The sequence below is a fragment of the Mycteria americana genome, chromosome 1 (assembly GCF_035582795.1).
Source record: "Mycteria americana isolate JAX WOST 10 ecotype Jacksonville Zoo and Gardens chromosome 1, USCA_MyAme_1.0, whole genome shotgun sequence".
Lineage (NCBI taxonomy): Eukaryota > Metazoa > Chordata > Aves > Ciconiiformes > Ciconiidae > Mycteria > Mycteria americana.
In genome coordinates, this window is record NC_134365.1 from 100,266,296 (window position 1) to 100,278,368 (window position 12,073).

Below are 12,073 nucleotides of genomic sequence, written 5' to 3' on the forward strand. Positions count from 1 at the left end.
TTTCTTAAGAAAATGAGGCATATGTGATCATGCCATCTGTGAATGCTTTCCCTGCACTTCTAACAGCTGCCACGTTCAGAGACAATTGCAACCCAGTTTGAAAGAAGGTAGAAGTCTCAAAGAGAGTAAATTGCTAAAAGCTTTCGCCCAGGTATCTGGGCAGGGCAAAGATACCTAAATTAGTACTCCCTGTCAGGGAAAAGCAGGAAGAATTCAGCTGTTAAACAGTCTGTTTGGCAGAAGACAGCAGTCCCATCAGCAGGAACTAGTCACGATACCTCTTACCTTTTATCTCATGCAGCCGTGGCAAAGAGCCCAATGAAAACAAATTGTTTTGAAAAGGAGGACATACAAGTCAAAGGACACAAATCTCTGGGAAAACAGTGCTTACAAAATTATTTGGTTTCAGCTACTCTTTGAACTTCTAATTTTACTCTACAAAGATAACAGATTTCATTCCAGCACTTCTATAAAAGGTTAATTTGAAAGAACAGTAGCTGAACCCTGCCAAAACCATCAAAACATCACATTATTTTAATTTACAGAGGTAATAAAATCACGAGTGGTAGACAGCTTGTTAAGGAGGATGCACATCTCAGGAGTATTAAGCTGACTGAGGTGTTTCCCAGAGAACCTACTCCAATTCTGAATACCTATTAGAGCAAATGTTAAGTTAATGCAAACCAGGCTTCATTCTTAATTGATCCAGATAGAACCCAGTCCTACCTAGAAGTTTATGTCCACTCTTTAGATAGTAGGTTAAAGAGCCCGTACTTAGAAGAAGAAATTTATTAACTCTGTATCTTCCAGAAGGATTGCATTTTGCAATATTTTTGTTGTTTTGTTGATTACTCTGAACAGTGTTCATAGAGACTAAATAAATTATTTGTTCTGCATCAAATAGCTTTTCTCTTTTATGTGAGCAAAGGTTTGTGTTCTGTGGCTGCCACAGTCATTAGCGAGGGAAAGAATAAGGAAAAGAAAAGGAGAGATATAGAGTCAAGAGTGAAAATTGTTACTCCTGGAGCAGGCTGCTTGGTATTGCCCTGGCAGGCTTTGATGACATCAAGCTCTCTGCATGTATCAAATATTATCTTCCTTGAAATGATGACCCAGTTGCTACATCCATCACTGGATCCTTCAGATGCTGTGTCTCCTGCCGCTCTGTATGACTTTGAGTACGTTGGAAAGGTCAAAACTTTTTGTAATCACTTCCATTAGGTCCTTGTCTCCTTCCACACCATTGATAAATTCTTCTAAAGTCAGTTCCCCTAAAAGGAAATCAGATACTCCTTAGGAACCGAAGAACCCAGCGATCAGTCTCAGCCCAACACAAGGCCATTCATGCCAGACTGAATCCCTCAGGAAGGTTCCCTGTTCTCTGCTGATAGGCAAATGCAGGCAGAATATTTTCTGATGTTTTCCTGCTTTGCATCAGATCCTAGAACTCAGACTTGCTTTTTTCTGTTAAAAGAGATCAAACACACCTTTCACAGAAGTCTAAGACAACTATGAGTGCTCTGTATCTGTGGTGACAGAAATGTGTGAAAAATGTAATGAAGCCTGTAGCAAGGCTGAATTTAGATGTATGGACCAATTCTTACTGACCTAACTGGAATTTATCTTATAGCTGGTTTTAACAGAGATTAGGGCATGATTTTCTGAGGATTACCAGGCATACTCCCTGTGTTGACTACTAGGATTATGTAGAGCCATGATAAGATGTAGTAAAAAAACTGGTTAAGTGGTTTGATTAGATACATTCTTCCAAGCAACTGAAATGGTCATTTAGAGCGTGATTTTTTGGGCTCATGACAAAATTGGGTAGTATCTTGGAATTTGTGAGACAACCATAAAAATCTCTTTTACTGAAGAGCAGGAATATTGTTTAGCATTCTTCATCTTTTCCTGCTCTCTTCCCTGTCAGCAAAGGCAAAGGCCAGTCCTAGGCATGTGTCTGCTCACATGGTACACAGAAGTGTACACAATTCTCTGGTTAGAAGTTATTCCAGTGATACTGTTTTTCTCTGAAAGGGGAAACAGAGCTGGGTTTAATAGGAAGAGCTTGATTCTTTCCTCTGAGAATGGTTTAAAGTTTCTTGTTAAAATCACAACAATGAATGATTTCTCACTGAAATAAGAAATGACAAGACACCAGGCAAAGAGAAAGATAGCTGGATGACTTAGGGCCCCAGCGTGCAGGGGAGTAGCAATTCAAGTTGCGTGCACTTGTGGTGAATGCTTAACTAGATGACTTTTGGCTATTTTTGGATTTAAGTACTCCCTGGAGGTTTTTTGTGTTTTGGTTTTTGTTCATGGCAACCTTGGAAACTTCATCTGATGTGGAAAAGGAAAATGATCAGCATTTGAAAAATGTGAAAACCACTTTCTACCCATGGGCAGTAACAGCTGCTTCCTCTTTAGTCATTTGGGTCCTCACTGCACTGGTGAGCAGGCTCATATACACACAATTAAAGTGGAAAGATGTCATTTGACAGAAGTCCTGGCTCTTAGGCTTCAGTGAGAGGAGTAAGACCCTCTCCAGAGGCTGGCGTGCAGTGCCCTGAGGATGTTCACACCTCCCCTTTCAACCCCAGTGCCCTTATATAAATCATCTGGGGAGCAGAGACAGAACAAGCTGTCTCTGTACACTTGTCCACGTCCTCCTGCTTTGCCACTCATCCACTCACTTCCTCCGATCTCTCCTCCTATCCCAGGCACTCCTCTTACTTCCCATCTCCTTCTCTCTGTATTGCCTTTGACTGAGGTCTTTGGTTGGATGGGGTTCCTGGACTTGTCAGATGGACATGCTGCATCATTTCCCTGCTTATGCAGGTCAACTGGTCTTGAATTCCCTCCTCTTGATCCCAGGCTATATATTTCGAAGTACCAATATCAGCGTGCAAGCATACAAAACCCACTGCAGTTACCAGTGAGATGTGGTTACACTGGCATGCTCAGACTCACTGCAACTGTGATTGGTCTCAGATTTCCTTGAGCTAATGAAAATAAATTGCAAAGCCATCGGGAGATTTGTTTTAAGAATTGCTCCCTACAACCATGGGATTATTTCTTGTATTTTAATGTGAGGAAGGACATTGCAACTTATTTGTCTATTTGCCCTTTTCTTTAATAAGAAGCTACAAGGAGGTAGCATAGTTTAAGCTAAACTTGGTGAAATTTGTCCCATTCCTCAGGTGGAGCTAGTCCTGCTGCTTTGCAGCTATTTGAAAAATAACTAACTATGGAAAGCAGTTTGAAATGGCAGTATTATGAAGATAATTCTGAATAATTCATGTTCTGGCATTTCATTGCTAAAACGTAAGACAGAAAAGTTATTTTTTCAGCTGATGGTCTAGCTCAGATACAATTATTACTTGCAGTAAACATATGGTCAAAGCAGGGGCCAAAGTATGAATAGTCTTAGAATTTGGGTTAGATTCTAGAATATGACTACATGTTATTTGGAGTCCTTTGGTAATTTGCCTTCACCCAGAAGATGGGCCAAGCAGGTGGGGAAAAACTCTACGAGTTATTCACATGCATCACAAGATCACCGTTTATACTCTGATTATATATTGCAAACAGCTTTTTTAAAAGTAACCTTAAGACACCAAATAAGACCAGTAAAATAAACAAAAAAATGCCCCAAATTCCTGGCTGGGATCTGATTTTGCTCTGCAATGCTTTCCTAATATTCCTAAATTGTCAATGATTGCAGTAATTGATGTAAAACGCTATTGCCAGTGAAAGGAGGTTCTTCATAGAATCATAGAATTGTTTAGGTTGGAAAAGACCTTTAAGATCATCAAGTCCAACCATTAAACTAGCACTGCCAAGTCCACCACTAAACCATGTCCCTAAGCGCCATGTCTACGTGTCTTTTAAATACCTCCAGGGATGGTGACTCCAGCACTTCCCTGGGCAGCCTCCTCCAGTGCTTGACAACCCTTTCGGTGAAGAAATTTTTCCTAACTTCCAATCTAAACCTCCCCTGGCCCAACTTGAGGCCATTTCTTGTTGTCCTATCACTTGTTACCTGGCAGAAGAGACCGACCCCCACCTCTCTACAGCCTCCTTTCAGGTAGTTGTAGAGAGCAATAAGGTCTCCCCTCAGTCTCCTTCTCTCCAGGCTAAACAACCCCAGTTCCCTCAGCCGCTCCTCATCGGACTTGTGCTCCAGACCCTTCACCAGCTTCGGTGCCCTTCTCTGGACACGCTCCAGCACCTCAATGTCTTTCTTGTTAGTGAGGGGCCCAAAACTGAACACAGTAGTTGAGGTGCGGCCTCACCCGTGCTGAGCACAGGGGGATGATCACCTCCTTAGTCCTGCTGGCCACGCTATTGCTGATGCAAGCCAGGATGCTATTAGCTGTCTTGGTCACCCAGGCACACTGCCGGCTCATGTTCAGCCGGCTGTCAACCAGCACTCCCAGGTCCTTTTCTGCCGGGCAGCTTTCCAGCCACCCTTCCCCAAGCCTGTAGCGTTGCATGGGGTTGCTGTGACCCAAGTGCAGGACCCGGCACTTGGCCTTGTTGAACCTCATACACTTGGCCTGGGCCCATTGATCCAGCCTGTCCAGATCTCTCTGCAGAACCTTCCTACCCTCAAGCAGATCAACACTCCCGCACAACTTGGTGTCATCTGCAAACTTGCTGAGGGTGCACTCGATCCCCTCGTCCAGTTCATTGATAAAGATATTAAACAGAACTGGCCCCAATACTGAGCCCTGGGGGACATCACTTGTGACCAGCCACCAACTAGATTTAACTCCATTCACCACAACTCCTTGGGCTCGGCCATCCAGCCAGTTTTTTACCCAGCAAAGCATATGCCCATCCAAGCCATGAGCAAGCCAGTTTCTCCAGGAGAATGCTGTGGGAAATGGTGTCAAAGGCTTTATTAACGTCTAGGTAGACAACATCCACAACCTTTCCCTCATCCACTGAGCGGGTCACCTTGTCGTAGAAGGAGATCAGGTTGGTCAAGCAGGACCTGCCTTTCCTAAACCCATGCTGACTGGGCCTGATCACCTGGTTGTCCTGTACGTGCTGTGTGATGGCACTCAAGATAGTCTGCTCCATGACCTTCACTGGCACCGAGGTCAGACTGACAGGCCTGTCATGATTAGAAGTATGAGGGAAGGCATTCACATGTGACAGGTTTTGTATTAGAAACAACTCTGAAGCAGTGAATTAAAATTTTAGTTTCCCAATGCAAGTCCAATTGGCTTAATCTAGCTATCTTGAGAAAAAACAGTAGCATGTGTCTTAGCATGTGTTAACGATCAGCCTTCAAAGGACATCAGCTTTCAAGGGACATCCAATATGCTGTCCAGTCTTTAGAACATGCTAGAGCCTGTGCAACCATGCATCTTAATTGGTTTTCTTACCCATTTTAGATAGATTAAGCCAACACAAATATACTAAAAAAATACCTCGATCACACTTTTGTTTTGTTGTGCAACCAGAGTACTGGCATTTTGGATGGACAATGTAAGACCTCCATGCTTTAGCCCCTACTGCATGTAATTCCTGTGTCAGCTTAATAGAGTCAGTTGATTTACACTTCACTGTAAAGCTGAAGTAATATGGGTAAAGAAGAACATATTTAGGCTTTCAGTTAATCTCAACCAGTCAGTTCTTCAGTAGTGTGTTCAACTCCCCTTTTGAGCCCATACTTCCTTGTGGGGGAAAATCCCTGCTAATGCCAAGAAATCCTAGATTCTTACCGTCATTGTTCACATCTATCTTCTGAAATATCATGTTTGTGAACTCTTCAGCAGACATGTTGGTATGGCCATTAATAGTCTGGATAGCCTGAAGGCAGAAATGGAGAAAGTTCTTTCAGACTTTTTTCCCATCAAATTGTGAAAACAATACACTGGCAACTGCAGTAATTGTGATGCAGCTCTTTAGTTCACCAACCCTTTCAAAAATCGCTAAATAAATAGCTATTTCAAGTAAATCTTCAGTAATGAGGATTGGAAATTTAATTAACATAACACAGCCTGAAGATTACGGACTAATTTACATATCTCTGAAGGTCTTCTGAAACCATGTGGCACCTCTGCTCTGCAATACACTTTACATTCCACACCAGCATTTTTATCTTGCCCTAGAGAGTTCTGTGTCTTCAGAGAGTGCTCTATTGTCTGTGTGATTTAAATACAGTATTATTTTTCACAGCTGAAAGCACACGAGGAGAAAGCCTCAGTCATTTTTCTATTAAGACATGTTTAACTTAGTAATCACAAATAAAGGCAGACCAGTAGACCTGGAAGTTGGCAGAATTTCCTTGTCCTCCAAAGAAATTAAGAAAACCAGAAGTCTCCCCTCTGCTTTTTCTGTGGCAAAGGGACCCAATATTTGGAGTAAAGGTATACATGAATATTTTTGCAAAATTGTATCCCATTCACTGAGACAGTAATTTTTGCATTACGGTGATCATTTCGGTTAATAAAATAGGAGCCTATATGTTAATAGCCAGTGGTCCAGAAGCAACAAGCATATGTTTACAGAGTTGGACTCAAACTTATTATCACAATTAGTAGGTGACTGGGAAAATACGTACTATACATGTATAAACACACATGCATATATGTTCTATAATGGGCATACTATAGAATTTGTTTTTCTACACCTGAATTATCTTTACATGAACTGTGTTGTGTAAGATAATTCACTGTATGTGCCAGTTGTTTCCTTCAGTATTCCTGATATTATTTTAGAACTCTAAAACATAAGTTAAACCTATTCAGCACTGATGTGGAATTCTTGACCATCACTGTCTTTATCTGACTTTGTACAAATGACTTCAAAAAGGCAGCAAGAATTTTACAAAAATAGGTACATAAACGTGTTTGTATTACTAATTCATACTTTAGATACTTTTAGTGTTTTATATGTCTGACCCTGATGCAGTCTTCAGAAGAAGGTTGTACTTCTGCCACAGTTAAATTTGTTGTAGTGCTAAGAGTGAAGCAGTGGTTCCTGAAGTACTTGAATCACTGACTACCACAGAATCACCTTAAATAATAAAATAAAATAACTGGTCTGTTAAAAGGCACTGAGAGGGTGCATGGTTGTCTGGAAGGGTTTTGATGGTTGATAATGATCTGCTGGTCCAAAGTTTGCATAGATGTAGGGACAGATGAAGTTTTAGTAGGACTTCTGTGATTTAAATTAATGTCTCAGATATGACATATCTTTTTGGACAAGCCCTTGTTTACTGATGCTTAGTATAAGCAGGGCCCTTAATGGCTATGAGCCTGTGTTTTTATTTTTGTTTAGAGCCCATCGATTTTAATCTAGCCTAGGTCAAATGACTTAGGCAGGTTTAAGTTAAAGTTCTCGTACTCCAAAAGAGAAGAAAACACACAGAGGTTCAAACTGGTTTTAAAACCAGGTAAGTTGAAAAAGAAATCTTCTTTACATTAAAAGGATTTTAATTCACTTTTCAGATAAAGCCCAAGACAAAACACAGTTGCCTTATTGCCTCTGGATGAAAAATGATGGAGAATATCTGCAAAAGAAAGATGTCATTAGTCTTAAACAAGGAGAAATCTGGGAGATGCAGCCTCTCCTTCTACCTTTAGAAAGCTGCTCTTTAGAAAGTAATGCATCAACTTTATTTGTTTGACCCCATGGCTCCATCTGGCTCCAGTTCCTTTTAACTTGGGCAGCAGCTCTTGAAAGTCTCTAACAGTGACTAGCCAGGCACCAGCAGTAATACGGAATCCAGGCAAAGTACATTCCTTGTTTATTATGACATTAAATCCCTATTTAGATTTTATGCTCCCTGCAGCAAAACCTTGATCTGTAACAAATCCGGTACATTTAGGGAGCAGTATTAAGTCATTCATATTTGCAAGGAACCCTGTCATCCCTTTTGGATGAAAGCAGCTACTGAAGTGCAACATATTATTTCACTAGAGCAAGTTGAAAAATACAGAAATCATTTTAAAGAAAGAATTACACTGCTTTGGTTTTATGGGTTTGAAATGGACCCATTTTCTGCAAATTTTTCTACAATATTTGTATCCAAATGTCACTTCCTGATTTAATGATAAAATTAAATTTCCCCAATTTAATTTTAAAATAGGGGTAATGGCGTTTGTAGTAAACAAATCTAAAAGCCTTTAAAAAAATTAAAATATCAGAATATTTTGATGACACCTATGTTATTTCTTGCAGCAAGTTCCGTTTGAGAAGCCAGTTTTCCACAATAGACTGGCACAAACACTTGTAACCAGCTGTTTTATTCATTATGCTGCTTCAGTTCTACCCTGCCATATAGCATAGTTTATCACAATTATGTCTCTACTGTTTCTACAGTTTTTCACTTTCAGTAAAGCATTATATCTGTAGAACTATGGTTTAAAGTAAAATACTACTTAGATATGTTTACTTCAATAAGCAAGAAACTAATGGCAGGAGTGTTGCTAGCCAGAACAATTCTGGTTTTACAACTGTAAAGCATTAGGTAAAGTACAGACAATCCATTTACAACACATGATGTAACCACTGTTTCAGGGGCAATGCACTATGTCAAATGCTCTTGCTATTGGTCATAACTTGCTTACCGTGAATATGCTTAATAGTTCTTTTTTGTCAATACATCCGTTTCCATCAGCATCATATAGCTTAAAATACCATTTCAATTTTTGGTCAATTTTCCCTCGTATAACCAAATTTATTGCAGCTATGAACTCCAAGAAGTCTATAAATCCATCCTAAGAGAGAGAGAGAGAAAAGAAACCTATTTGACAACACTGCTTTTTCTGGTCATTCTGGCAATTTCACAGAAACAGGTCATTGAATTCGCTATAATACACACTGATTTATAAAGCACCTTAACATAGAAATCTCCTGTGGTTTTTAAAAAGGAGGCACTCAACTGGAAGCACTATAGGAAGGGGCGTTAGGACAGACAGTTTTGTTCTTCCCTGAAAGCTGGGGGCAGTAGGGGTGGGGGGCAAATCTGTTCCAAGCAGTTGTTATTGACATTTTTTGAGAAGAGAAACAGTTTTGTGGTAAACTTCCACGTGTGAAAAAGGGGAGTCTGGGATATCTGGTTTGGTAGTAATGAGATTTCTACAGTGGAGTTGCTTCTATTCATATGGCTACTGCAGAACAGATGATTTCCACTGCAACAGAGCTGCTCCAGGTGTTATTCATGTGAGAGATCATGTAGTAAGTGTTGTACATGGTAACCAATAACCTGGCATGAACTCCAGATACTGTGTTTTTTCCATATAAACATCAGGTCTCTTTGACTAATACATTTTGCATGGGATATAAAGCCTTCAAGTCATAAACTAGTTTCTAAATAGTGAGGATCAGGGGATATTCATAGGGAAAGAGCATTTCAGATCGATTTAATTCCATATTTTCTGCTTCCTTCTCTGAAGCTGGTGATGGAAACCTGTCAAGCACAGGCCTCCATGGTCAGGTGGTCTAAGCCACTGCGACAGTTCCTCTGTTTCTCTGAAAATGTGGTGAGGATGGAAGAAAGAGTTGCTGAATTTGGAGAGTACTTGCTCCAACTGTTTCTCATGTGCATATAAAAAGAATTAACAGCTGGTAAATTTAATCTTGTGATCTTTACGTTGGTCAGAATCCAATCGCTTGGAAAACCTTGGAAAGACTGTCATCAGTTTCAGGTGGCCTGTGATTGAGGAGAGAAGGTTGGATGAGTACTTAGTAGGTTTAGCATGTAACTTATTTTATTGTCATACATCAACACACGTCTTGCCACTTGAGGTTTTGCAACCGGCAGGCATTAATCTGCCCTTGAGATTGTACTAGACTAAAGGAAAAGAAGTCCTGTAAAGGTGCCGTGTGACTCATGACCGTACATGTAGTGCTTGTTTTGATTTCTGTGCAAGGCTGTTTGGCAGAGTGGCACCTAAGAGGTAAATCCAGTGTTTCAAACACACTGGATTCAATCTACGTGCAGAAATGGTGCATGCATAACTTGTGCAGACTGACCATTGCTTCACAGACTCTTTGTGCAGGTTCTGCTGTGGTTGCTGGATTTACTGTAATTGCAATGACAGCAGACTCAGCAAAGGCAAAGACACCATTCAACCACTGTTTGGGATTAAATGAAATTTGGCAGTAACTGCATGTAGTTTTCAAACAAGATTAGGCCCAGTATTAAAAGCAGATGCTTTACCAAAAAATGACACATAATGTACCACAAACTTTATGCTTCTTTTTGGCACACCAGCTTGAATTTCAATTTTGCAAGTATTATTTCAAGAAGTATCTCATCACGTATTTTACTGGAGGGCAAGGTTTATTTTGCTGATTAAGTTTCCATCATCTGATTTGATAGACCTATTAAGAATGTGGTTAGGTGCATTTCACATTGCTGCTTTTTTATTGCATTTCATACTACTTATTGAAACTACAGATTAATTTTAGGCTTGCTGGATGTCCACGACAAGATTAATTTTCTTCTTTCTCCCTTACATTTCACTTTGGATTTTGGAAAATAGTATTTTGTTTGCTTTCTTCCTACATCTTGGTGTCACTGTTGTTGCTCCGACAAAATATCCGAAGTCTGGAAAATCGGCTTAATGTGTTCAGGTAGGTAATTCTGATCTGGTGCATCAGTTGGCCTGCCCTGAGCAGGAAGGGACTGAAGGCCAAGGTCAAAAAAACCCACCTCTGAAAAACACCTGAAAGAAATTGTAGTTGCCAGTAAGGCCCCAGCCACTGTCTGTAGACATGCAAAGACCACTGGCAACATGTTAACTGCAGCGGACAGTGCATCAGGAATAGAAATACTGAGAAGGCAAACATGCTTATCTACATGATGCGGAACCAGAAGCATTGCACAAAAGGATTGATGAGAAATATGCTGTTTTTCCTTTCTACACCAGAAAACATACATTGTAGGTAGAAAAGAAAACATTTATGTGATGCAGAAGGCTATGGCAATCTTGTTACACATATCCATAGCTTTCTCAGATAAAGAGAAATACTGCGCTTTTTACAGTGGCATCCAAAAGCCTCAGAATAGTACATTCAATAATGAAAAAATCATAACAGTGACCTATGAAGATCATCGTGTGGTTCTGTGAGTACAACAAGTAATACAATATATGTGTTATGATATTATTAAAAGAATACTGCCATGCTGATTTACCCATCCGCTGCTTTATAAACACTCACAGTACAAGTATCTAGGTAGGTCCTTACGTGTCTCCAGGCTCTGTAAAACTTCATTCTGTGCAGTGCACACCGTAAAGTATCTGTTGCTCGTTAGCAAGTCAGTAATTCACAAGCAAAGGGCTACCATAAAAATAATAAAATAGCAATAGTAATAGTAATAATAATAATAATAATAATAATAATAATAATAATAATAATAATATTTTAAAAATCCAAAGGACATAATAAGCAGAGCTGATCACCAGTGGTGGTAGATATAAATAATTTACTTCTGGTGCTTTACTCTGTTATTCCAAAGGGCAAATTTCTAATATTTTTATTAAATGGAGTTAATGCTGGTGAAGCCTGCTTATTTGGCAGCTTAGGATATGGGACAGATTTGGGCGATGGATGCATTTCTTGTGTGTGAAGGCTTATTTTCCGTGTCTGTATGGCACTGGCCATGCTGTGCTGCATGGAACAGTTTGATTCACAAAACAAAGACAAAAGAAGGCTCCAAAACTGAAAGGAGAATTTGCTGATGATACAAGCCTGATCCTCACAGCCCTGAGGGCACCACCAGCCCTGACTGCCCCTGCCCAGGCCCCAGGCCCCATTTCAGTTGTTCATTAGTTACTGCATCTCCTGAAGACAAAGCAATGCAATTTTATCTTTTTATGAGATGTTTTTGCTTCAGAATGTCAGCCTATGTGCAGTTGCTGGAGGCTGCTCGCTTTTGTTCGGTGGGGATGGGGATGTGTGTCCTGTGAGGGCAAAGCCAGGCAGCGGGGGACCGCGGCGTTACACAACGGCAGTTAATAGCCCAGCCCCGGAGCCGTAGGAGGGTATGATCCTTTGCTTCCCAGAATAGCGTTGCTAATCTTCACAGGTCCTTAAAAAAGTCTCACAG

At 40.4% G+C, this 12,073-nt stretch overlaps 1 protein-coding gene across 1 annotated transcript in view; it reads right to left on the reverse strand.

The window, feature by feature from the left end:
- Positions 1 to 1,140: 1,140 nt before the first annotated feature.
- Positions 1,141 to 12,073, reverse strand: part of GUCA1C (guanylate cyclase activator 1C) — a 33,249-nt gene continuing 22,316 nt past the window's right edge. The window contains exons 2-4 of the mRNA XM_075491820.1: positions 8,586 to 8,735; positions 5,733 to 5,820; positions 1,141 to 1,271 (exon numbers count right to left, since the gene is read on the reverse strand). Of these exons, the coding sequence (XP_075347935.1) occupies positions 1,141 to 1,271; positions 5,733 to 5,820; positions 8,586 to 8,735 (369 nt within the window). The remainder of the gene's footprint in view (positions 1,272 to 5,732; positions 5,821 to 8,585; positions 8,736 to 12,073) is intronic.